A 26,561-nucleotide genomic window follows, 5' to 3' on the forward strand; every position below is an offset into this window, starting at 1 on the left:
ATGGGATGGCCTTCTTGCATCAATACAGCTCCAATGCCACTCCCACTAGCATCAGTTTCGATTGTGAAAGGCTTCTGAAAATCTGGCAGCTTGAGAACAGGAGCAGTACTCATAATATGTTTCAGTGATGTGAAGGCCTTCTGTGCTTCCTCGTTCCAACAGAAATTGTCCTTCTTGAGCAACATAGTAAGTGGTTTGCAGATAATGCCATATTGCTTGATAAATCTCCTGTAATAGCCAGTTAACCCCAAAAATCCTCTCAACTCTTTAATTGTACTAGGGACAGGCCAGTTGATAATGCTCTCCACCTTGGACTGATCCATGGACACTACATTCTCAGAGATAGTGTGACCAAGGTAATCCACAGTATGTTGTGCAAATGAGCATTTTGATCTCTTAGCAAACAGTTTGTGGTCCCTCAACACTGTCAGGACTATCCTCAGATGCTCTAGGTGTAATTCCAGGGTGGGACTGTATATTAAAATATCATCAAAGAAAACCAACACGAATTTCCTTAGATAGGGTTGAAATACTTGATTCATAAGGGCCTGAAAGGTTGCAGGTGCGTTAGTCAGTCCGAAAGGCATTACCAGGAACTCATAATGGCCACAGTGAGTTTGGAAGGCAGTTTTGTAAGTGTCCTTGGGTTTGACTCTGATCTGATGGTAGCCAGAAGTGAGATCCAGCTTAGATTTATACCTTGAGCCTGCTAACTCATTGATTAATTCATCTACGTTTGGAATGGGATAGTTATCTTTGATGGTCATTTCATTCAGGCGCCTGTAATCCACACAAAAACGCCATGTCCCTTCCTTCTTTTTAACCAAAAGCACTGGTGAGGCAAAGGGACTGTTGCTGTGAATGATAATCCCATGCTGCAACATGTCTGTGACCTGTTGTTCTATCTCACTCTTCTGGGAATGAGGGTACCTATATGGCTTCATTTTAAAAGCCTGAGACCCCTGTTTTAGAGGTATCTCATGATCTATTTCCCTGGCAGGGGGAAGGTCAGAGGGCGTCTCAAAAACATCAGCAAAGCCATCAATGATGCCTTGAACTTCAGTAGGCATATTCCCCTTCTCTGATTTCCCATTCTGTCCCATCCTCATTGCTAGACACATTTGCTTCTTATATTCAATAAAATTCCTTAGATCACTCCCCCTAATAAGATCCAAGTCACAATTCTCAGCTTGTCCCCTTAGCTGAACTACTTCCCCTTGATTGTGCAGAGAGATTGTTAATTGGTGAAAATCAAAAGTAATTGGACTAAAGCGAGTCATCCAGTCCACCCCCAAAACGATATCCCAGCCACTCAGGTCCATTACCTTTAAATCATAGCAGAATTTGTACTGATTGATCTCCCATACCACCTTAGGACATATGGCCTTACTAGTTACACAAGCCCCATTACCTACTACCACAGAGAAAGGTTCAACCATTCGATAAGGAACATCAAAGGCAATTACCTTTTCACTGCTGATGTAGCTGTCTGAGCTTCCAGTGTCGACTAGTATCAGCATTTCCTCCCCATCCAGTTTTCCTACCAGTGTTATGGTCTTCCTTTGCAATGCATCTGACAGCGTATGAAGAGACATTTCCATGATCTGTCCAGGATTGCCCGTGGCTTCATCTTGTTCACCTACTGCATCCTCAAACTCTGAATCCTCTTCCTCTTCTGTGACCAAAAGATTTAGGTGACCTGATTTGCACTGATGACCTTGTCCAAATTTTTCTCCACACTTGAAACAAAGTCCATGGCTCCTCCTGTACTGTAACTCCTGAGCTGATAGCCTTTTAGGTTCAGTATCTGCAGCAGAAATTGGCTTCCCTTTGAAAGAGGTATTCCTGAAGGTACTGATAGAAGGAACTTTATAGTGAGGACTATGGCTCTGTTGTTGGGAAGGACTCCTAGAAATTCCAAACCTGCCTTCAGGTGCAGTTTTCCAGCTTCTGGCCTGGAGTTTCAACGCATCTTCTTGTAATACAGCCATCTCAAGGGCTTCGGACAACGTTGCAGGTTTCAACATTTTCACCATTGTCCTGATCTCATTCTTGAGTCCACTGATGAAGCTAGATACAAAGTATTCCTCGCCTAGATAGGGATTCTTAAGCATCATAAGGGTCTTGAGCTCTTCAAACTTTTCCTGGTATTCCTCCACCTGTCCTGATTGTTGCAGTTTATTAAATTCTTCTACCACATCCCTGCCACATCTGTTGTCAAACCTTTTGTACAACAGTTCTACGAAGTTGCCCCATACTAGACCTGGTTTCTCCAGTTTTACTCCTTGAAACCAGTTATCTGCCCTTCCCTCTAAGTACATTTCTATAACTTCCATTTTATGATCTTCAGGAATTTGATAGTTTAAACAATACTTGTTGCATTTTCTAATCCATTCCCTCGGATTCTCCCCACTGAACATAGGCAAGTCAATTTTTGGAGGATTAGGGGCTAAGAACCTACCTACCTCTTTCCTGGTCATCCTGATGTTATCAGCCCCTACTGGTAGCCTCTGATTCATTGGTGGAGTTGGCAACAGCGGTGTTTGCTCGATTCTCAACCTGTCTTCCTCTAATGCCGCCTTCTCCTTGTTCACCAGTGCCTTCATAAAGGTGCTGAGTTCTTGCTTCATTTCTGCTACCAAACCTTCCATCCTCAGGTTGCTCCCTTCCAATTCCGTTCGAAATTCCTCCCTCATTCGCATCTGTTGTGCCTGCGAGGCTTGCAATCCTTCCATTACTTCCTGGAGCTTGAGATCTTGCTTCTTGATTTGTTCCTCCAAGGTTTTGAACCTGGTGCTTTCTGCCATGGAATTCTACTTCCTCCAAGGATCCGTCCTGCTCTGATACCAAATGTCAGGATCCTGGATTCAGCATTAGGGATTCTACACTCGAATTTGGGGAAAGAAAGAGAGAAAACAGAGTAGAAAAGAGAGAGAATCAGAATTAGTGAGAGAAAGAATGAAAAGAATGAGATTCTGCGATTCTTCTTGCCTGCCAATTCTGTTGAATGTTTACGTACAAATAAGTGTGGTTAACCGACTCTAACTAATCCTAACTGAATTGATAAACTGAATTGATACGCATGAAACGCCACCGTTGCACTTATCCCTCTCCCTACTGATTTGTTTGATTAGTTACAAAACGATGCCGCATGATGGCTTAACTTCTGCATCCTGACAGAGCCTTGTTGAACCAAACAAGTAACGTTGGAGCTGTGGATGATTGGATTGAACTTGCACGGTTGCCCTGAAGAAAATAAAAATCGTGTTTTTACCCTCTATTATTCTAAAAGTTCTAGTGAAGTCCTTTTAGAAATTAAAATTTGCCAAATTGGTAAAAAAAAAAAAAAGAGAAATCTTATTACAACTTTTTGTTCTTTCAAATGTAAACTGACCAACCTAAGACAAAAGAATTTTGACTTCGCCTAGGGTCTAAGCTAAGATTGTTCAAGGTTTCTATCGTACTCAATCTCAAGTTTGAGTTTTTCTGCTTAGTTTGGATGGCATGCAAAAGATGATGTAAATTACTAATTAGTGTAATAGTGATACTTCATTTAGATATTGAGAAGCTTTAATAGTTGTGACCAATACCTTTCTTCTTCTTCCCAGAAAAAAAAAAAAAAAAAAAAAAAGGTTCGACCATATCTAGGTTCTGATCAATATTAGCCTGTACTCACCAAGTCACACAGATATTGACATCTTGCTCTCAGGTTGACTGATAACATACCCTGCGTTATACTTATTGCATCTTTTGTTTGTAAGATTCGGTGGATAAGGGCCGAGGATAGTTTTTGTTGTCTGGTCTTCCATTTCCTTCATCAATGTGAACTAAAAAATGGAGTCTGCACCAAACAGATCCAGAAATTTCAGTAACTTCAGTCTATGTATGTTAAAGCTGCCTCTGATGTTTTGGCTAAACAGCTAGTCCAGCGCAGCAGACCATTTGAAGGCGCCCCCGCAGCACGTTACATGCCTATTCAAGACACGAGGAGTAGAATTAACGGAAAACCCCGCCTTTGGTCATTGACAATTGAAGGCGTGGACTTTTTATGAAATCCAAATTTCATCCTTTAGAAGTTACTGTTGGGGTCAGACGTTGAAGACTTAAGTGCGTTCGATAAAACTGAAATTTGAATCCATTCAATTTTGATGAAACTGAAATATGAAGTTTGAATCCATTAAATTATTGAATTGATAAGTATTAAACCAGATACATTTAAGTGTGTTTTACATTCAGTGATAAGTGAATAACTTATCACTTATTTTTGGGAGTAAATTTTGCCTAAAAAATTCAGTACCACTTAATTAATTCATATGTTCAATTTTTAGTTATCAGACACGTCTAAACATATTAAGATCTAAATTCATTAAATTTAAGTGCTGAATTGGATTATCAAACAGGACCTAATTAGTGTCGATTTCGACCTTTGAAATTGGTAAGAATAAAAGCCTTTATAACATTTGGCTGTAGAGTGTAAGGTGGTATTCATTAACTCAGTTTTGAAATATTAATTGCTTGTTTATGTAAAATAAATAAGATAAAATTTTATATGATATCAGTGTCTATATTTTTTTAATATTAGCAAGTTTAAATCATGCCACATAACTCGAATTCAATTTTGAAATTTAAATCATGCATATGTGTCAAACATTCAAAGCTGTTAGTGTAAAAAATTACTACACTGATTGTTGATTTATAAAAAATTAGTTCAAATAATTAATACCCATATCCTTAAATTACTTTACCAATGACATGGTATATAATATCGTTTCAATTTCTTTTGTTAGCAATTTAAGGATTTAAAAATTATTAGTCTCAGAAAAAGTAACCACTTGTACTATGATAAAATTTATGTAATTGAAATTCGAATATAGTAGCATTACAAATGTTGTAAATAGATTTTGCATATTCGTATGGATGTTTAAAATTCAGAGAATGAAATACCAATATTTTGAGGATAAGGTGATAGACTAACAATGGGTTGAGAAAATTAGCGATTCACAAGAGTTTGTAACTTTCAAAATCACAATAATCTTTCGACTTGCCTTTGATAATGTGCATACCGGCTGGCAAATAAACAAAGCATGAGTTTTACAAGGTTTAACAAAAAAAAAAATTTCCTTGATCATTCACGAGACGAATATAGACATACTGTACTGGAGACCAATGACACTAAATTATACTTGGTAAGGACTTTGCTTATGATGGAGAGAAGAGTCTTATTTCCTGTTAGCCCCCATGGAATAAACGTGAGTTTACAATTGTGCTTAGGGATGTCTCTTCAATTTACATTTGTGCTTATGATAGAGTATTTCTTTCTGTGTCTATATATATATATATATATATATATATATATATATATATATATACACATACATGCATGCATACATACACACACATGCATGCAGTGACGGAGCCGAGATTTTTTTAGGAGGGGGGCCAAAATTTTTTTCTAATAAAATTATTTTAATATATTATGTTCAAAATAATTTTCTTCTATTTAAATATATGACATCTAAAAATATCAAATATTAAATTTAATTATAAAGGTATGTCCATTCATAAATATGCGGTATAGTCATAACAAAAATTAACAAAAAAGATAACTTTTGATTAAATATCTTATAACATTACAAACCATCCAATTTGCACATTATGAGAAGATGCTCTCCAATATGTCACCTATGCAATATATATATATATATATAACTATGTAATATAAATGTAACTATTTTCAATTGAAAAAAGATAAAAGTTATGTTAACATAATTTGTAATTTCAACATCTTTTTTTAGAAGTAAATTGAGCTCTACGCTCTTTCATAGAATTAAATTCATCTATGATTGAATAACTGCTAAATTTTTCAGCAACTTCATTTTCTATATACACAATTAGACAATCATTCAAGAAATTATCTTCCATCTTGTTTCGGAGTTTTGTTTTGATTATTTTCATAATTGAAAATGCCCGCTATGTAGTTGCAGTTGATATAGGAAGAGTAATAACAAGTCTAATCAATATGTCAATAAGAGGATATATCACTGATTTTCTTGTTTTCACCAAATCTTGACATAACTCATGAATACCAGATAATTCTTGCAATTCTGGATGATTTGGATTGTCAAGCTCAAAATGTTGAAGTTCTATTCTTAGACGTACTAGTTCTTGCTTTTAACAATTATAAATTGGGTCTTTTTATTCTAATACATCACATTGGGTCAATTTACTGTGGAACATCAAATGATATGTTTAATTTTTGAATAATTAGTACAATAAAAATAAATAACTTTTTTTGAAGAAAAAAATTAATTCAAAGATGACTAATTCATATATATATATATATATATATATATATATATATATATATCAACTCTGATAATATAAACTAAAATTGTAAAAATTTAGGGGGGGCCAATTTTATTTTACACACATATTTACATATTATGAATTAAAATTTTCAAAGCCCCCTGGCTCCATCATTGATAGACTGTTAGGGTTTCTTGGTCATCGACCTCGATGTTATCCTGTACTTTCCAGTTTCCGGGGTCCCTTTAGGCCTTTACTCAGAGTCTTTCCCGTGTAGTATTCATTTCGCAATTAATAGACCCTCCATATGAGCATCCATCGGTCGTAAGGGTTTCTGGTTTCCTTGCCTCAGTCTATAATAGTTGTATACTACAATTTTCTCAAATCTGGCATAAGAAAGTAATTACTAGAGAATATAATCCCTGTATAGTTGATGCTACCCTTTCATGCTTTGAAGGAACGTACTGGAGGAAATAATGCTCGTTTTTATTTCAGAACTGTTATATTCTAGTGATTGTTTTCTTGATATTTATTATATATTCTACGGCTAAATATCCAATATGACAGTCACTGTACAGATCGATAACGAGCCTCACGTACGCATACCTTCTTTTCTTTTTCTTTTTTTTTTTTTTAAATTTACTGCATATAAATAATGCTTGCTTCCTCGGGGACCAATTTAATTTGTTCCATCCTCAGGAATTTTTCTGTTGCAATCTGCAGGTGTTTGCTATAACGCAAGCTTCAACAGCTCATCACATATATAATAGTAGGTTAGCAATGGTGCTGGTTTCCGTGTAGTACTCTATAATGGGAACAAGATGTCCTACAAAGATGGCCATGCTATATATATATATATATATATATATATATATATATATATATATATATATGCCACGGATTTCGAACATTGAACATTTTTTTATATTGGGTTTTACTTTGTTTAATTTAATGTGATATTATTGCTTTTTTGGGTCCATTTTTCGGTAATTTGGACCTAGTTTTTCATAAATAGCGCGACACTGGAAAATTGCTGACACAAGAGATGAAAGAAATTAAAGAATGGATTTTTCTGTCGATTCAGTTTGTCATCTCAGATACATATATTAACCTCGTCATGCAACCAGCTTTAAAACATCCACGATCCTACTGAAGCTGTCGAAGCTTGCTTTTACGTTTTTTTTTGTGGGTGGAACACTTGTCTGTCTGGTTATATAACTGCAAGTTTTCAACCTATCTTTTGCCTTTTGTCCATTTTGTTTTCCCCTCGTAGATTTCAGCTGATGATGATGATCAGTAAGCAAAACATAGTAGTACAACTTATCTTGATACACGGGATATATAAAAGCAAGTAGAATGAACCCGAGCATCTACTATACACATAAAATTCTGAATTCTAATTTATCATCCAGGCATCTTCTTCTTTTTTTTTTTTGGCTCATAATTCGGATTGTCCTTCTTGCATTTACAAGATTAATTAGCCTTAAAAGGGAAACACAAAAAAAAAAAAAAAGAAGAAGATTGGCTAGCATAATTTTTTGTCTCTAGTACAATATATAGGTGATCGGATTTGAATCTTCATGCAGGCCTAGGGTTAGCCAGACGGAAATTTGCATGTGTAAACCTGTTCATGGCAACCCCCGTTTGTAGTTTCGGGGCATTTATGCATGCATGTGAAGAAATTCAAATATGTATGTATATATTTGATGAATTATCACTGGAGTTGAGAAGGAAAAGAGGCATCAGGTGGGTGGGGTATATAGTCAAGACTAGAAGATCCTGATAGTCAATACTCGTGCATGCATGGATGGATGGAATGGATTGTTCAATTGTATCTGTTCCTTTATTCAATATTCAGTACATGATCAATTTAACTGGTGGAGTAATTGATCTGTTTAGTACTGATGATATAGTCCATCATATCGCTGGCAAATCTTTTACTGACATTGTTAGAATCAAAAGCTTAAATGGAAGTGTTTTTGTAATCTCAGACACGCACCTGGTCATCAAACCAGCTTGGCCTAGTTACTGGCCGGTTTCCTCAGTAACCAAGCCAGCTTGGCCAATGCTGATTTCAGACAAGAAGGCAAGAGGATCAGTTATATAAAAGCATAATGTAGGGGCACAGCTTGGACCATTTCTCCTGTAAAATTTGAATCATTCTTCTAGTGCTACTTATAATTTTGATCTGACTCCAATCTCTTGCACAATCAGGTTGTGTATTTAGGTTTCAGGGTCCGTGACAATTCAAAAGCCAAATGGGATTTGCATCAAAAAGCCTGTGCTGCCAAATGGGATCTCATCACATCAGTAGTTTCAGCTAGGACTTTACATCCGCATGCTTGAAGATTCATGTATACCTGCTGAATAGTTTTGCAATTGAAAACCAAAGAGGCACTAAATTACTGAATAGTATAACAGACAGCTCGGTACCCACCCACAAGAGGCCTCTTTTTAAAATTAAAAAAAAGAAAAAAAGAAAAAAAGATACTGCTCCAGCTCAAAATGCAATTTGAAGCGAAATAGTGTATTGGACATTGATGATTCTGATGTATACTTCTAATTTTCCCCATCCGATGGCACTAATTTACTGCAAAACTGCGGCCAAGCTAACTATTTCTACCAGCAATATATTTGCTAGTTCTTGGGCAGTTTCTTTCTGATCTTTGCAACGAAAATCATGATTCAGTAATCAACTGACACTTCACCATATTTGACAAGTAGTAGTAGTAGTATTTTTTTCTACTTTCACAGGTGCAACGCCACCTTCGAATTACCATCCAATCCATCTTCAAGAACCTAAATCACCTTTTCAGAAATAGAACTGATATGATATGCCTCCTAGTAAACTCCGAGCAAGGAATGCTTGTCTAAACACAATCATTTACCTCAAAATCCTGTTTTTTTCCTATTTTCACCAACTACTTTTCAAAGTTGCTCCCACATTTCATCATCCCTTTTTCGATCAAATCCAAGCTTTTCACCATCAATCATGAAAAGAACTACGAAATCCTAAAATCGACCATCTTTCATATACTCTATGCTTCTTCCCTTTTTAATTTCAGAGCATTCAGCAGAAATATCCATTTTTTTTGCATGCGTGAGGCCCTCCCTGTAAATACTACTGTGTCTTGCATTGGCAAGCCATTACGAGTACCAGAGGCTTATTTGGCTTTTGCGATAGACAGACTCCTGCCTAGACATTAAAATTGGAAGCTGATCGAATGTAACAGAGGCAAAAAATTAGGCTAATTAATTGTTTATCCATTGGGCGCATGTCATGGTCCAGAAGACTACATATCATGTTGATAATGAGCATCATGCGTCATAATGCAGAGTACCAACCATGCAAATTTGACAGCAAAATACACATTATCAGACACGTATAGTAAGTGACATTTCGAAATCTTGCAGACTGGCCACAGCCCAAAATGCACAATTGCTGCAAAATCCAGCCAACTACTACTAGCAATCTACTACCTTTGCACAATTACTGCAAAATGCAGCAGACATGCTACTAGCAATCTACTAGCTTCTGTGCAGTTCCCTCATCTGATCCTGAAAATCATGACTGAGAAACCTGCCAATTTGAAAGGACTTAGAAATCTTCCCTCCCTTCAGAAAAGAAAAGCCCCCAATTTTCTCAACAGATTTCCACTCTCAGAAACAATATCCATCTTTTTGACAAAAACCAAGCTATGCCTAGAAAACAGGAACTCTTATTGAAAAAAGAGAACCACATTCTTTGCCACTTTTCAAGATGTCATATCTGTTTCCAATTCTTGAACTACTGGCCAGACTCACCCTTCACATATCATCAGCCATCATCCCTCTTTTGATCATCCAACAATTCCACCACCAATCATCAAAACAACTCCAAAAACCCAAATTGATCATCAGCCAAAAAAATTAGTGTCAATCACAATCTTGAATATCCTCTCTCAATCACTGTACTGCATTCATTGTCTGATAAGGATCAAAATTCAACAGACACAAAATGACACATGACATTTCCAAGAAAATGTCGTATTAAAAACTCCCACAATGGCCCCCACTCATGCTTGTATACCAGATTAAAGATACAGGAGGATAAAGCTGGTGTAGAAAAATACGGATAAAATGATGAGAATAATAAAGATTGACAGTCCAATTAATTGATTGGTGGCAGCAGAGTCCAGTGTCCAGAGTCCAGAGCCGAGTCCCCCTTAGATTCCCACCTCTGAAAAAGTTTTTTCCCAAACAGTCTCCAACCCACCGCAGGACTCTCTCTTCGTCACTTCGCCCCGCTATTAATTAGTTAATTACCACTACCACACGCACTTCACGCACTGATAACCACAGAATCCACCTAAAACCCTAATTCTGTGAAAGCTCTGCTTTTTTTTTTCTGTGAATGGCTAAAAAGGAGGATATTCCGCCGGACGAAATCCGGTGCCGGAGAACGGACGGTCGGCAATGGAGGTGTACTCGGAAAGTAGTAGAAGGGAAAAAGCTCTGTCATATTCACTATCTCCAGGGCCGGAGAAGGCAGCTGAAGCAGAAAGTTCCGGAGTCGCTGAAATTGGAGAGGAAAAGCAAGAAAATTAGTAAGAAAGATGGGGAGAAAATCAGGGCTTGTTCGTCAAGATCATCGTCCAGGAGGATAGTGAAAATGGCGTTGGCGGCTGCCGTGAAGAAGAAGCAGAAGAAACGGTGCGTTTCTGAGGTTTTGGATGAGGCGTTGAGGAGGATGAAATTGAAGAGAGGTGATTTGCATTTGGAGTTGATCAGGGAGTTCTTGAAGAGGCAAGTAGAGAAGAAAAGGTTGAAGAAGAAGAATGAGGAGGAGGAGGAGAAGGAGAATGAGTGGAGTGGGGAGACTGAGTTGACTCGCGAGTTGCCAAATGGCATAATGGCGATTTCGCAGAAGAATTCCGACAATGCTGGTGGCCATGATGCTGTTGATGTGAAAATTGGAGAAAATTCGTGCTCGGGATGGAACACACAGAGGAGTTTTCGGTCCAAGAATATTGAACCCGTACCATTGAGTACAATGCAGGTTGTTGCAGTTGACATTCAGGATCTTAAATCGCTTATCTTGTTTAGTCATTTGTTTTTGGTTCATTTTCAGTTGAATTGGTGTACTTTTATTCTTCTTTTATGGCTATTGATTTTCTTGTGGAACTTTTTGGCTCCGTGGAAAAAGGTTGTACCATCTGTGAATGATTTGAGGAGAGTGAAGAAATGCCATTGGTGTAGGAGGAGTATTGGTTGTAATTTGATCAAGTGTTTGAAATGTAGGAAGCAACTCTTTTGTTGGGATTGTGTTAAGGAAAGGTACTTATTTTCTCTCTTGCCTTATTTGCATACTGCAGTTGTTTATGTTGATATATTTACGTAATTGTTATTTTGTTTTCTCTTGCATTTTTGTTGATCAGCATGCATGTTCTTGAAATAGAAGTTCTATGGACAAAAGTCAGAGTGACTTGGAGTTGGATGTGTAATTAATGGATTACCTTATTTAACTGGTTAAGCTACTTTAGAAAATGCAAAAATTATAGCCCATTCAAAAAAAAAAAAGTGTCTATTTGGATGCAAGTAATGTTTAATTGGTAGATTTGCTAGGATTAAAATGGACGAATAATTGGATAGAGTGTAAGAAGGTGATCAGATTTAGATATTACGAACCAGTATATTAAAAGAATTAGAACCTTGTTTATCCTAAATCTAAACCTGTCTGGGTTCTCTTTCCCAAGTATGCGATGATCGCTAAACTAACAAATTCACAATAAGATGAGGGGCTGTTTGGTCCCTACATTTTTTATTGTTAACTCAATCTCAATTGTAAACAGCATTTAGGAAAAAGAAATATGGAGCAATTAATAGTTTTAGTTTTCAAAATTGGAACTGTGTGGTTAGAAATGGACTTCTGTTTCTGACAGAAAGAGTAACTGATGTCTGGTCTAGTGAGAAGTTTGCTGATGGTTAAACTGTGTCATTCTTTTAGAGTTGCAATATATTCTGTTCCAGAAGCATACATGAGAATGTGTATTATTCTAGATTTGAACAGCTGTGTAATAATCACATTTGAACCGGACAGGTAATGCTGGTCTGGATTTTATTTCTCACATTAAATGGTGTACATTTTTCATTCTTAAATTAGTCTACATGTTTCTAATTAAAACCGGAGCCAAACTGAAAGCTATGGCATCTGACTGTGATCAGATACTTGGAGAAGAAAGAGATTAAGGTGGCGTGCCCTGTTTGTCGTGAAACTTGTAGCTGTATGATCTGCCTAAAACGTCGATGGAAGGAAATGAGTCATAAGGTTTGGTATATGAGATTTTAAAGTATGAATTAGCACATCCATATATGTACTTTTTGACTACTCAAGCTTCTACCTTTCTGCAATCTATTTGCAGGAGTTTTATAGGGATAAAAGGAAAATTGCGAAAATCCAACTACTTCATTATCTCATTTCCTTGCTTCTTCCTGTTCTCAAACAAATTAACCGAGAACAGAACATGGAGCTTGAGATGGAGGCCATGATTACAGGTACATACAGTAATTGGTAGAAATCAAGTTGTAATTGAGGCATCGAGCACCCTGTTTCAAGTTTCACGTGTAACAGGAGAAGTACCATCCAATATCCAGATTCAGCAGTCAGAGATGGGAAACAAGAAGTTATGTCGCTGGTGAGTTCTGAAATGCTGAAATGTTTTAATGCTGTTGAAGAATGTATACAACTGTCCTGCTGCGTGTTTTTTATGTGGTGTTTTCAATCCTGGATCAGCAACAATTGCAGAACTTCAATTGTGGATTACCATAGAAGCTGTGCGAACTGCTCGTATAATCTCTGCTTAAGTTGTTGCTGGGAATTTTGTCGAGGAAATTTATATGAGAAATTTTGTTCCAAAGGTTGCAATGGTAGGGAAATTCATCGGTCTGCTGGTGAGCTGCGATTGAAGATAAATCACATTAGCACTTCTTGCATAAGTTCTTGCAAGGCGCCCCTTTTGTCTCCGATGTCACTGAAGAGCTTGAAAGCTTGTTCTGATGGTAGCGTATTTTGTCCTCCAGTGGATTTTGGTGGATGTGGTGAGAGAAACCTTGATTTAAGATGCATTTTTCCCTTAAGGTGGATGAAAGAGCTGGAAGCAGGAGCAGAAGAGGTGCTTCAGTGCCATGACTTTCCAGAAACTGCAGTTGTGTGTTCTTGTGACTCATTGTGCAAGGGAACTGAGGACAAAGTTGAAATTCAGCCACTGCAAAAGTTGGCTAAGAGAGTAGAATCCAATGATAATTTCATCTATTATCCCACTTTAAGTGATTTAAACAAAGAGAAACTTGGACATTTCCAGCTGCACTGGGCTAAAGGTCATCCTGTTATAGTGCGAAATGTTATTCGAAGAACATCAGTTCTGAACTGGGATCCAGTTGTGATGTTCTCCACTTACCTTGAAAGAACAATTTCTAAGTCTCAAAATAAGAAGGAAGTGATTGATGGAGCTACTTGCTTGGACTGGTGTGAGGTCAGTGTTTGAGTTTCTCCCTCTTTACATAACAGACATCTAGTGAACTTCATTACAACTGTTGTTGCAGCTTAACAATAATTTACATTTCAGTTTTACCATTGAAAGTTAAGTATGCTGTGAAGATGTTATTGATTGTCAGCAGGTGGAACAACTAGTTATGTGACGCCCAAATAAATTATAAATAAATTGTGGCTGCATGATTTTGAAAAGATATAAGATCTGATTACCAGCATGGCAAAGTCAATTTTGTATGTTAGACAATTTGCCATTGTCCTTAGATCTAGTGAGGCATTTCACATAGGATAAACAATCCTCATATCATAAATTACTGCATATGTCACAATCACATTTGTCTATGTTATTAGGTGAGGACTGCTGTTGTTCTTTCTTCTAATTTCTTTGTTTTTTCTTTTCGTTGTCTTTTCCACTTCTGGTTTCTGTGCAAAATTGGGCTTGCAAGGGTAGGTTTTCTAATGCTGCTTTGATGTTTGTAAAGCAAGCTGCTGGACAAGTAGAAATGAGAAATGTTCAAGTTTGTTGCCAAAGTATTCTGTCAAACTATGTAGGAGAAAGACCTATTGCATGCATTTGGATCTTCTTATGTCTGTCTCATGCATCCCACTTTCTTCTGGTGCTAGTTGAATCTCTTCTGTTACTGTATCTTTGTAGTTGAATCTTTTTCTATCTCTGTCTCAGTCATATTTTCTTTTCCAGGTAGAAACTTCTGCCAAACAGATATTCATGGGGTCAATGGTGGATGGCACACATTTAAATGTGCAGCATCAGACCCTGAAAATTAAAGCCTGGCTTTCTTCTAGCGTATTTCAAGAGCAATTCCCTTCTCATTATGCTGAGATCTTGCATGTTTTACCGCTTCAGGAGTATCTAAATCCAATTTCTGGCCATCTGAATATAGCACTCAAGTTGCCAGAAGAAGCGGCGAAACCTGAAATTGGTCCTTGTATTCATATTTCATGTGGTGGTCTGGAGGACTTCATGAATGCTGATTTTTTGACAAAACTCTGCTTTGACTCAAATGATGTGGTAAATTAATATTTTTGTGCACGTTCAAAGTTCTTTTACATTTGAATTTATTTGCCTTCACGGTCAGTACAATTCTTGTGAGTATGCAATTTAACTTGCTGCAATTAGGTTTCATTGTGGGAACCTCTTTTCTTTTGTGGAGCATTTTAATTGAGCTTACTGCTTGACAGGTCGTTTAAAGTTGTGACCAGCTAGGTAGGTGCATGTCATAATTTTCTGCTCAAGAAAACTTGTCATGGCAGTTCTGTCACTTTTTGATATGTTGCAATAAGGTGACCTAATATTTATTGGTTTATTACATGTTCATGTTTTCTTCAGTTACAAGCATCTTATTATCTAATTGTGAAATCAGACTGACCTTCCATATTTGCATATTAAGTGTAACAATAACCATTATTGCAAACACTAGAATACCCATGAATACAATTTCTTTCAGTTGAAATGACCTTTGCATCTGCTTCTCTCTTTCATTCTATATACTCTCGGTGACTGAGCATACTTGAGTGCACGCACTTATTGGCTGATACAGCGGAAGGCAGTCGTTGCTGGAAGCAGAACATTCCCTGGTGCTGAATACTTGGGGTTCAAAATAAATTGCAATTGATAGTGTGCTGTGCATGTTAAAGTGGATTTCGACCGTGTTATGTAGTTGCACAACATGCGGAAATACTCGTGCATGCCTTGTCTAATATGATTCTTCCCATCTCAAATTTCATTGCTTTGTTATAGTGTTTAAGAAGCAATGTGTGATTAACATTGTTCTTACGGTGGATATGTTGAGAAAATATTCTACTAGGAGGATCTGGGCTTCTTTGAACTTCATTATTGGAAGAGTTCATTTCACTTGGATAAAGGAAATGTGTACAATGTCTTTTTATGCTTTGCTGCCTTACTAGCTCTCTGTCTGAACATATAAAGGATTAAAGGAGGGCTGTCCTGCAACTGCAATAAAGAGATCATCATTGCTCCATCTGTTGCATGTGCACATAGACGAAAGCATATACATCGACCCACCTTTTGCAATAATATCTTGGCTATAGCAGCTGTACTTGTTGCTAAATCGTGGATACATGATTTTTTTCTGTTATCCTGCACTTCTTTTGTGCATCATCATTACTTTCAAATCCAGAATATTGGTTACTTCCTTGATTGATGTCTATGTTTTGGCTATCACTGCAATTTTTTGTTGATTTTTCTGTTGCTACTGACTATTTGTGTTTGACCTCTTGAGACTTAATTTCAGTTTTCTTATTTTATTAAGCAGTAAAATGAGTAGACTGAACATTCTACGGTCACTTTTAGTTTACAGTCACCAGGAACCATACACTGTTTTGGATAAAAGGTGGTCTTCATGTACTTGCATGTGATATCTGGTGTGGATAGCCATAGGAAAAGATCCTGTTTCAGTAGGCTTTTTGTTAATTAAAGATTTAAAGCAACACATCTACTGATATATGGAGGTGCTTGTATTTAATTTTCTCATCTAATCTTTTGAGAGAGAGAGAGAGAGGGGGGGGAACAAATAAATGATGTATGAGATTGTGCCCCTCAATTTTGCAGCTGTGTACTGGTATCGTCAGAACAAATTCTAGGTCAGTCCACAATAAATTGGCAGGAGGATGTGAAACTAATTAAGATATGACTTATAATTGCTCCTTGACTCATCAACTTTCAGTCTAGCTTGCATATCAAGTTAGGATTCTTCTGAAGTTGTAAAATTATTTGCAGCTAACTCTATCTGCATTTCAGGTTAATGTTCTTGCATGTGTTACGGATGTTCCAATCACCAGAGAACAGTTCAAAAATATTCAAACATTGATGAAGAAGTACAAGGGTCAAGACCATTCGCAATCAAGCAGAAAGAACAATAATCGAGGTCATTTGCCTTCCAGCAGTAATTCTACCGAAGTAAAAGGAAAATCATCTTTACACAGCGAAGAAAGTCAAGAATCAGGCTTGCAAGATATGATGGAAGAAAGGTTAAGCTTACCTAATGGAATTGCGAAAGTGCCTCTTTTCACTGGCAATTCAATTAAAGGACAAATATCATGCTTTGAAAATGGGAATATACCCTTTGATTCTGAAAATGAGTCTGAATTTGATTCTGAGTCCTCAATGCTTTGTTCTGGAAACATTCAAGGATTGGAAGATTCAGATGATGAGACTTTCTTTAGGGATATCGAGAGCTCAAGTTCTTCCTGCGAGAAACAAACAGCCAATCCATCTGGTGCTCAATGGGACATTTTCCGTAGACAAGACGTCCCAAAACTTCTAGAATACCTCAGACAGCATTCTGATGAATTAAGTTCTGCATACTGCTATGGTGGACATGTAATATATTCTGAGACTCAAGCTTCTCAAATAAGATGAGGATGTAAGAGCATCTTGATTAAGTTGTTTGTGTCTATTGCAGGTGGTTCATCCAATTCTGGATCAAAGTTTCTTCCTCGATGCATATCACAAGATGAAGCTTAAGGAGGAATTTGGTAAGCATAGTTTCTTCTCCGTTAGCTACTCTCTATCCATACGAAGAAGAAATATTGTAACCGAGGCAGTTCTTATTCGTACTAATGGTACTTCAAACATGGAACATTCCTTATCATGGAGCTGCTTTTCACTGTTGCCAGGTGTTCAGCCATGGACCTTTGAGCAACACCTAGGAGAAGCTATCATGATTCCAGCAGGATGTCCATATCAAATTAGAAAACTAAAGGTGACGTAAACCATTCAGTCTAGTGTTGCAGATATGATTGAGTGTGAAACTTTTATGGTTGCTCATAATTCCTTTGTGATTTAATTGCTTTTACCAGCATGGAAGGTTGTCTCCTGTAGAACATTCTCTAGAAGTAGCGAAAATTGAATATCAGTATTAAGCTCAAAACTGTCACAAAACTTCTATATTCTACATTTAGGGTTGTCCTTTGTTATAAAAATGTTTGCTTGACTTCATTGAAGGACAGTCTCTGTTACTCCATTGTGAAATCTTCAACCAAATTGCATTATTACTGAGAGTTTTGCTTCTTGAAATTTGTATTTAAGCATTGTACTTCTCGAGTAATAGTTTTTGGACCTGGATGTTTAAGGGTTCGCTATCATAGTTGCTAACTGAATGGTTTTCTATATCCTCTAAACTGCAGCCATGTGTCAATGTAGTCCTAGACTTCATCTCACCGGAAAATACAACTGAATGCATTCGTTTAACTGATGAAATCCGTCTTCTCCCACTGCGCCATAGAGCCAGAGGAAAAGTGTTGGAGGTGACTTTGGATCAAACTCACTACTAATTTACTTCTGCAGAATTTGAGCTGCATTTAACAGAAAAAGAAAATAACGTGGAATCACATCTACAGGTTAGGAAGATGACAGCATATGGAATCAGCAGTGCAATTGAAGAAATCCAAAAGCTAATGTGCACAGAGTAAGTTTTCTTGGAAATATCAAAACGTGACAAGTAGTTTGTCATGCTTTTATTGTTTTACCTCTATCTCTTAGCTATTGAGCATTCATTTGACATGCAAAAAAAAAAAAAAAAACGACTGGATAGCAACTCAGTGTCCGATTAAGACAATTGTAGGGGTCCATCTCAAGTTCTTAAATTCAGTTGGGTGAGTGGTGAATACACATTCTTCACCCTTCTCTTCCTCCCAACCCCCCCCCCCACCCCCCAAAAAATAAAATAAAATAAAAAGAGAAAAGAATTGAATGTAAAGGGCTGGTGGCTGTGGTTATGAGGTGTGAAAGGAAATATTAGCTTCTTGTTTACTGGAAAATTCTTGTCTGAATTTATGTAATGAGTATTTGGACAAAGAGAAAAATTATTAATTTACTTCCATTAGTAGTAGATCGATCTACATTATGGTCTAATTGTAGATTATGGTCCTCTTAAAGTAGTTCAATGTAGTGGATTACAAGTGCATCTTCTCTGACCAAATTGGTCGAAGTCTAGTATTTAGTCAATATCTGTCATCCTTACTGTGACGTATCATTCATTGAGGTTACTGGCTGTGATTCTTCTTGACTAGTAAGGCTTTTGGGTCCAAAGCAAGAACTCTGAGAATAATTATGAGATATCTTCATTGCTGTAGTTACTGGTTGTTAGATGGACAACATGGCATTAATTCATGTAAATGGCTAATGGAGTTAGATAAGAACAGTTTTTCTTCTCCAGTTGTTTGCTGACCCTGTTGAGTCCAGGACCGGTGGCAAGCTTGCTGAGTGATGATGTACAAAGGGTAGCAACTATACTTTAAGCAGCTTCTTGTCCGAAGATAGGAGCTTTCTTTTTGATAACTAATGGCCTTGTCTTGCTACAAAGCTTGTAACGCTGAAGGTCACCACATCAGTTAATTGATGGCCTACAGTTAAGCAAGGGTCTTATGCCACCAAACTTTCAGATTGTAAAGTGGTAGTAGTCCTTTGCTGAACGAAACACTTCGTATCTGAGTCTTTGCCTTACATTTCTTACTTCTTTTCATCTGTTTTGAGTTGGCATATACGTCATAATTTTTCTTTATTACTTGCAGTTATGTGTAACCTTTTGGGGTGCTTCGCTAGCTTGATAAGGCAAAGGTTGATTGCATATCAACTGGGAGGTATTTGACATTCAATTAGAGCTAGAGCTTTGAGCTTCACAGAGACATTTGGCTGCCCCGTTTCTCTAAAGGAGGCTGTGATTTGATTCCCTGATGGTTCAGGATAATTGTGCCTGTGTTCTTAGTATGGGTGCAGATGGGGGGATATAAGCAAAACTCGAGAGAGAGCTTAATCGGTGATAAAGGAGGTTTTGATTGAGAGAAGACTAATTTGTTCTGCGCTCTTTCCCAAAATCTCCTTTTGAGTGAGATAAATGATCCGCATCTTCAATTAATATACCGCGAGTTGATGCCCGATATTGAATTGTACATAATCCACGATTATTTTCTTTATTTTTTCGAAATATGTAATTTTGGAAGTATAAATGAAAACTCAGTCAAAATGAAATTTAGCTTATTTTCCGACGCAATTTTATAAAGCTTGTAAATCGTATTTGAGGTACAGCAGGTAGTTTCAACTTTCAAGTCATTCTGCAGGTACTCAAGAGCAAATCCTTGCATAAAAACTAGAGGAAAAAAAAAAAAAGGGCATGGAAATTATAAGAACACGAGTAAGTTCAAGATCATCTTTGCCGAATGTAAAAAGATGAAGAGATAAGCTGAGAGATATGAAAAAAATAAAGGAATTCAATTTATTTCTTCACATCTTGTGTCTCTCGCGAGGCAGTATCTTTGAAAACAAAAATTTATGAATACAAAGACAAAATTTCCAATTGCAAAATTTGTGACGCAGCACCCCAAAAGGATTGAGTCTGTCTAGTTGGAACAGGTCTAAGTAGATACACGCAAGAAGAATACTAGTACGCTGTGAGATGGTATACATTACTGAAGTTCTATGCGATCAAAAGAATTGCTATGTAACCATAGCAGCGGTTAGAGATTTCCTTAAGGAGCCATGAGTCCTTCAATCGTGTGAGAGAGTGACTTTGCCCAGTCCGCTTTGAGTAGCAGCGTCTGAAGTGTATGCATTACATCATAATCAGGATCTAGCTTTCGCTGCCAACCCTATAAACAGAAAATCAAAGGCATAAAAGAAAAATAAAAAGTCAAAACTACAAGGCTCATACTAACACCAAAACAGTGGCAAGAAACATACCGCAAGAATAACCTACCTTAACAATAATAAAAATGATAAACGAATGAAAAAGGGACATGAGAAAAACCAGAACCAATATCAGCCAGTGAATAATTATTGGGAAGTTCTGCATTATCATTTGAATGCCGCAATATGACAAAAGCTTCAAAAGAGAGACAAATTTAATGCTAACATTTTTCAAATGTGTTGTCTGAATGCTGAACGCCATGTCAGCACCCGATATTACATCAAAAGCCCATAATCATATGAATGGACTAGTTATGGGGCCGTGGTGAAAGTTTAAAACTAAAATACAGGCTCTCACAGGTTACTAGGGTTATTGAAAGTCAACTTTACCATAATATAATTTTTTTTATTGGCCCAAACTGGATCATCAAAATGCCCACTACAGTGCTTGCAACAATGAGCATGGGATAAATGGTTAGGCCTAAAGCACATTATCCTTTTCCCCAATACCCAGGGCGGTTCTAGTTATCCATTCTAACTCTTAGTTTAACGAGCAGCAGAACTTCTTCGAAGCCTCAAAACATGAAAGTACAAATTGATGAAATAATTCTTCCAGAAATAATATATCTTTACAAGGGGATTTCAAACGCTTAAGAGCATAGGAGCATTAGTGGTCTTATTGAAAGCAATTATTCTCTAAGACCTTAAACTTTAAAGTCTCTAAGCATTTATTAATTATTTTCATTTTCTTTTCGGGCAGAGGGTGTTTTTGGAGTGGAGGAAAGGACAGCAAATTTGCTCAAGCAACTAGTCACATTTCAGTAAAAAAGCAGCATGAGTACTTCCAACACCTGAGGGCATGGGCATGACATGCATACAACTGTCAGACGCCAATCAACAAGAACAAGCATGCACTCCATCAAGCATCTTTTCACAAAATGTGTCATAAATCACACCAACATGAAGGGAATCTATACCTCAAGAACCAAAGTTGTAACCATGACTGTGCACACATTGCCATCGATGTTTACTCTATGACGCCGAACTTGCTCAAGTAAATGCTGCATGCAATCAGCCGGATGAACCAAATCACCTTCTGGAGTACCCCAAAAATCAAACGACTCTTTCACTTCCTAATAAAAAGCAGATGATTAGAATGATAACTATGCTAAAATTAGGAGGATCACTAATCACAAGCTTTACGCAATAAAAGTCTATTCTTTGACCCAAAAATACAGAATCTTTTCCTTGATTTTCTATTTGATGAACCAGTAGGAAATTGAAAGTTACAGAAGATAATCCTACACAAACCAGATAAAGGTGTAAAGGATAAGAATTCCAGAACCCCAAGATTATGTCTGTTTCCAATGCAAATGGAAACACAAAAGCAGGACTAGGAACTATCCTTTAAGGAGGTTCGCTAATATCAAACATCATATGTAAGATGCTGACGGAAAAATGTGGAAGGGTCCTTTAGTCCATAACCCTCCTTGGTTCTCCATAATAGTTTAGATGCTGGCACAATTTTAAACGGTATCAAAAGCTATATATAGTAGAAAACACTAAAAGAAATAATATAGCAGTGTTGAGTGTGATGATTGACGTGCCAGGTCAGCCTCCTACTTCCTATGGCACATAATAAGAGAATTACCTGGATAAAGTCCTGTGGGCTGGGACAATTCTGTTTTTTTGATAATCTTAGTGCGCACTCTGCTGCTGTTTGACCATCCCGACGAGCAACAGCCTTGAAAAACTCTAATAGATTACTTCGATCACTTTTAGAAAGCTCAGCAGTCATTCCTACATCAACGAAAATAACATGAGGCTTTGACTTGAAAAGGCGCTTCCGAGAAGGCTTGGTCTGAGCCTCCCTAACAAGGATGTTTCCAGGATGCATGTCAGCATGAATGAAGTTGTCTACCTGTTAAATACATGGGAAAAAATTCTCAGCCATGAGAACTAACACTTAATGTTAAAGACTAAGTAAATGTTCGTATCTTCCCCCAAATGTGTGACCAGACAATCTCAGCATTGTTTTAGGAAGGTAGGTGTTATTTACTAAAATTCAACTTAAGAGGGTGTTTTTGGAAGTGACATAGGATTCAAAATTTGTAACAAATTTAAACAAATAGATCAAATACCACGTTGCCCACTATATCAACATGGTTAAACTTTACTTGCAACAAAGTCAACAAAATATTGAAGCCTGCTTTGCTTCCCTTTCCCCCCTCCCCCCAAAAGGGGGGCACAGGAACCCAAAGAAAAAGGTAACAACATACATGGATTGGACAATATTAAAAAAAAAAAAATTACCAGAAGCATTTTCAGTAGTGCATGAGTTCCAATGTGAGCAAGTGAACTTTTAAGTCGTTCATGCCCCACAATCTCGTCAACATAGTGTGAAACACATTCCCCTTGCTCAAAGGTTTCCACCAACACAGCAGGATGCACCAGTGGATACACAGGCTTTGGGAAAGAGACATCCTTCCATCTGCGAAAATTATAAATGAAGCGGCTGAGATGGGCAGCTTCTCTTGCAAGATCAACTTGAGACATCATAAAAACTGCAAATTGCTGAACACTCTCATCCAATCTCAACCAATTTAGTGCCGGAATGAATTTTGATAATTTTGCCACTTTGTTGATTATCTCAAAATCTCTTTTAATTGATTCACCAACTCCAGGATGTCTCACCTTCACAGCTACCATCATAGGCTTGGTGTGACGACCACGATACCGATACTTCAAAGAAGCTCGGTGCACCTGAGCAATACTTCCAGATGCTACAGGTACTTCCTCAAAGTCATCAAAGATTTCAGTTAGCTTTCGGCCAAAAGCCCTTTCAATAGTCTTTTTAGTGTATGCAAAGCTATGTTCGGGTGCTTTGGTGTGAAGCTTGGAAAGCTCAGCACATAAATCTCTCGGAAAAAGATCTGGCCGTGAAGCAGCCCACTGACCCCATTTTATGAAAGCAGGACCTGCCCTTTCCAGCGTTTGATGGACAAGCTGAAGCCACACTTTCCTGTACCGAGGTCCAAAATAATCCACAAACGGAGCCATGGAAATGCTTGGTGAAAACAAAATCGCCAGATACAGGGCGCGAAGCAACAAAACAATCCCTTGTAATACAGCAAGGACCACTTTGACAACAAAAATATGCCCATCCTGAGCCCGCATGTATATTGTATTCCTTGGCTGAAAGAAATTCACGTCTACAGGGGCTTGTGCCCATGCTAAATTTCTTCCAAAAGCCAAGGCGAACATTCCAGGCATAACCACATAAGAGCGGCTCAATGCTAAGCTAACTGCCTGAGCAATCCGACTGATTGGCTGTGGAGTTCCTGTATTGCAGGAAGGTCTCCGGACAAAACTTTTCCAAGCAAGTTGGGCACGCTGTGCTAGTGTCCTACCAGGTGACACTGCTGAAAACTTCTTGACAAACCCGCTATGGGTCTGATTTCTAGCTCCCCACAATGAAGATGAAACTGGTCTCCTAGCAGGAAGCCCATACTGTGAATATAGTCTATAATTCTGTGAATATAATCCTGGTCTAAAAAGTGGTCCATATTGCAACCCATCAGAGTATATAATGGTCGACTGATTCTGACGTACAGATTGCACACCTCTCTTAACACTTCTAACCGTCAAGAATCTGCATTCCCACAAACAGAGCTTAAAAAGGCGGTAATATATCCAGATTCCTCTCATTTTGCTCTATAACATAATAAAAAGCATGAGAAACAATTACTGGGTTGAATGGTTTGCTAACCTTGTCCCAAAGAGTAGGAACAAAAAAAGAATGATACGTAGTGAATCAAATCCATATTCTAAGCTAGAGAACTACAAACACTAATAATTTAAACCCTGAAGGCCTATCTCATCAGAAGGTCCATATTCTAATGGCCAGAAACCAACCAGAGCACCTCACCATACAATGCTAGAACCCCTCTTACTTTCCACATGGGCAAAGCATAAATTTGAAGTAATTTGGGGGCCCAATAGCAATATCCACAACAAAATTCAGAAATAATAGAAACTAATGATTTTGCCCATCACATCCGATTAGTTATAATCAACGAATAATCAAATACGAAACCAGAAAGTGGGGGAAAGGGAAGACAATTGGAAGGCGGAGGCGAAAGAGGAGGGGCGAACCTTGACATGGCGAAGAGACGGTAAACGAATGAAGACATGAGAGGTCTAGGGAGCGGCTACAGCTACGGCGGCAGAGGAGGCTAAGATCGGCGACGAGCATTTTCTACGGAGGATTATCGGCGGCGGACGATATATTTGAACCATGCGGTTCATAAACAAAAACTAAACCCTCCCAGAATTAAGGAAAAACATATTGCCCAATAATATTCCACTTCTGTATTACTTCTATTATTAGGTGTCTGGATTTATTTATTTAGTTTTGATATCTTCTTGTCTACGTTGATACTTGAAAGAAAGTTTCTTTTTGACTCGGACAACTCAGCTATGGTTCTTTCTTCTTTTTGGGCGTAAGACCTAGGCCGAGAATAGTATTCAAGCTGGGCGGCGGCGAAACAACGCCATTGGAAATTAGAAGGAAAGAAACCCAAATGTAAATCTAGAAACAGAATCGATTGTTTTTTTGTGAAATTAAAAATAAAAAATGAAATATTAGTTGGGTCAGGGTTGGACCAAAGACCGAGGGTTCGAGCCCATGGTCGGTGCTGGTCTAATTGACTTCGCCGACGCGGCTCAGTTAAAGCTAGAATTGGGGACAAACAAGGACACGTATCCTTAGGTACGGCTGATTGCGAGCCGACAGCTTGGTCAACGCTCGGTTCAAACTCGATTTTCGAGCCTCAGCTTGAATAGCTTGAGCGGGCATGTAAGTGGTGTATTTTTTAATTTAAATAATATATATCTTTTTAAATATGAAATTACCACTAAAGATTTATGCTTGCAAATAATTTACAAGATGATTTGTATACTTAATAAAATTTTTTGATGGCAAAAAGGTAATAGAATTTGAAATAAATATAATCTAATTCCATTTTCCATGTCTTGAGCTTAAATGCTCAAAAATGGGATCTAATCGAACTTTTATACTTAAAAGCAGCATCAAGTACTCGAGCTCGATATGACTCGTTTTTTACTCGAGTCATATTGAGTTGAGTTCGGGTTTTTTTTATCATTTCATTGAGTCGAGTTCAATTTCCAATTTTTGAATTCGATCAACCTCGAACTCGAGTCAAGTAAGGTGAGCTCGAGTCAAATATGATGCTAATAGTGTTCGAGTCGAACTTGAATATAACATTATTCAAACTCGACTCGTATACACCCTACCCTCAGGGACCTAGGAATGAGGTAGGAGTTAGATTTTTCTCCCCCTGTATTAAATAGGGTAGGAGGCAAGGCTGCATACCCCCACCTTATCCTCCATCCCGCTACTGCCTATACTTTAATGCTATAATATTATTATTATATAAATATATTGTATGAAATAAATAACATGTTATGTTATTATGATAAAATGATGTAATTTTTTTTGCTAAAATTTCAAAATAGTGATTAATAAAACTATTAATAGATCTATATAAATTGAAAAAATTAAATTAAGTAAAAAATAATAATAATGATAGTGAGAAGGCAAAGGTACACCCACAAGAATATTGGAGCCCGGTAAGGGCGGGGCAGGACAGCGAGCGTGGGGGCCGGGGCGGTGGAGAGGAGTATTGTAAAGAGTTTATTGCCAAAATAACACTCTTGTTAAAAAATATTCTCAATGTGATTTACTTTCAAAATTTATTCCCATAATGATGTTATAGTTGCCATCTAGTTATCCTGATTACCATGCACGATAACAAGAAAAGAAAGTTCAAATCTAATTTAAAGTATCCAACATGAATTAAAATTTTAAATTTTTTTATTACAGAGGCACAAGAAGATTGCATAACTTTTATAATTTCTTTATAAATATTTAAAATAAATTCTACCATTATTGACCTTGCTATTATTGGACTCTAATTTTTTAAAAATGTATCAAACCTATTGCATATATATTTTTTAAAAAATAAATTTTAAAAATACAAA

General features: G+C 37.4%; 2 protein-coding genes across 6 annotated transcripts; one reads left to right on the forward strand and one right to left on the reverse strand.

Moving 5' to 3' along the window:
• Positions 1-9,803: 9,803 nt before the first annotated feature.
• LOC113725911 (lysine-specific demethylase JMJ28-like) lies at positions 9,804-19,866 on the forward strand. Of its 4 annotated transcripts, none has more exons than XM_072074304.1 (14): positions 9,804-11,344; positions 11,492-11,622; positions 12,511-12,613; positions 12,708-12,840; positions 12,917-12,980; positions 13,079-13,817; positions 14,535-14,864; positions 16,614-17,195; positions 17,278-17,350; positions 17,492-17,577; positions 18,002-18,121; positions 18,215-18,282; positions 19,033-19,269; positions 19,388-19,866. In XM_072074304.1, exons 1-13 carry the CDS (start codon positions 10,700-10,702, stop codon positions 19,112-19,114), a joined length of 3,156 nt encoding a protein of 1,051 aa, XP_071930405.1. In that variant the 5' UTR covers positions 9,804-10,699; the 3' UTR covers positions 19,115-19,269; positions 19,388-19,866. The 4 variants fall into 4 exon arrangements, with proteins under 4 accessions (XP_071930405.1, XP_027105148.2, XP_027105150.2 ...); XM_072074305.1 differs by having other exon boundaries at positions 9,867-11,344; positions 19,059-19,269; XM_027249347.2 differs by having other exon boundaries at positions 9,865-11,344; positions 19,033-19,866.
• Positions 19,867-20,065: 199 nt separating this feature from the next.
• On the reverse strand, positions 20,066-25,108 carry LOC113725912 (uncharacterized). Of its 2 annotated transcripts, XM_027249350.2 has the most exons (5): positions 24,654-25,104; positions 22,812-24,150; positions 22,150-22,419; positions 21,476-21,631; positions 20,066-20,461 (listed from the first exon to the last, which is right to left on the reverse strand). In XM_027249350.2, the coding sequence occupies exons 1-5, from the start codon at positions 24,689-24,691 to the stop codon at positions 20,342-20,344; spliced, it is 1,923 nt and encodes a 640-aa protein (XP_027105151.1). In that variant the 5' UTR covers positions 24,692-25,104; the 3' UTR covers positions 20,066-20,341. The 2 variants fall into 2 exon arrangements, with proteins under 2 accessions (XP_027105151.1, XP_071930407.1); XM_072074306.1 differs by lacking the exons at positions 20,066-20,461; positions 21,476-21,631 and adding an exon at positions 21,741-22,013 and having other exon boundaries at positions 24,654-25,108.
• Between the last annotated feature and the right edge of the window lie 1,453 nt (positions 25,109-26,561).

The sequence above is a fragment of the Coffea arabica genome, chromosome 2c (assembly GCF_036785885.1).
Source record: "Coffea arabica cultivar ET-39 chromosome 2c, Coffea Arabica ET-39 HiFi, whole genome shotgun sequence".
NCBI lineage: Eukaryota > Viridiplantae > Streptophyta > Magnoliopsida > Gentianales > Rubiaceae > Coffea > Coffea arabica.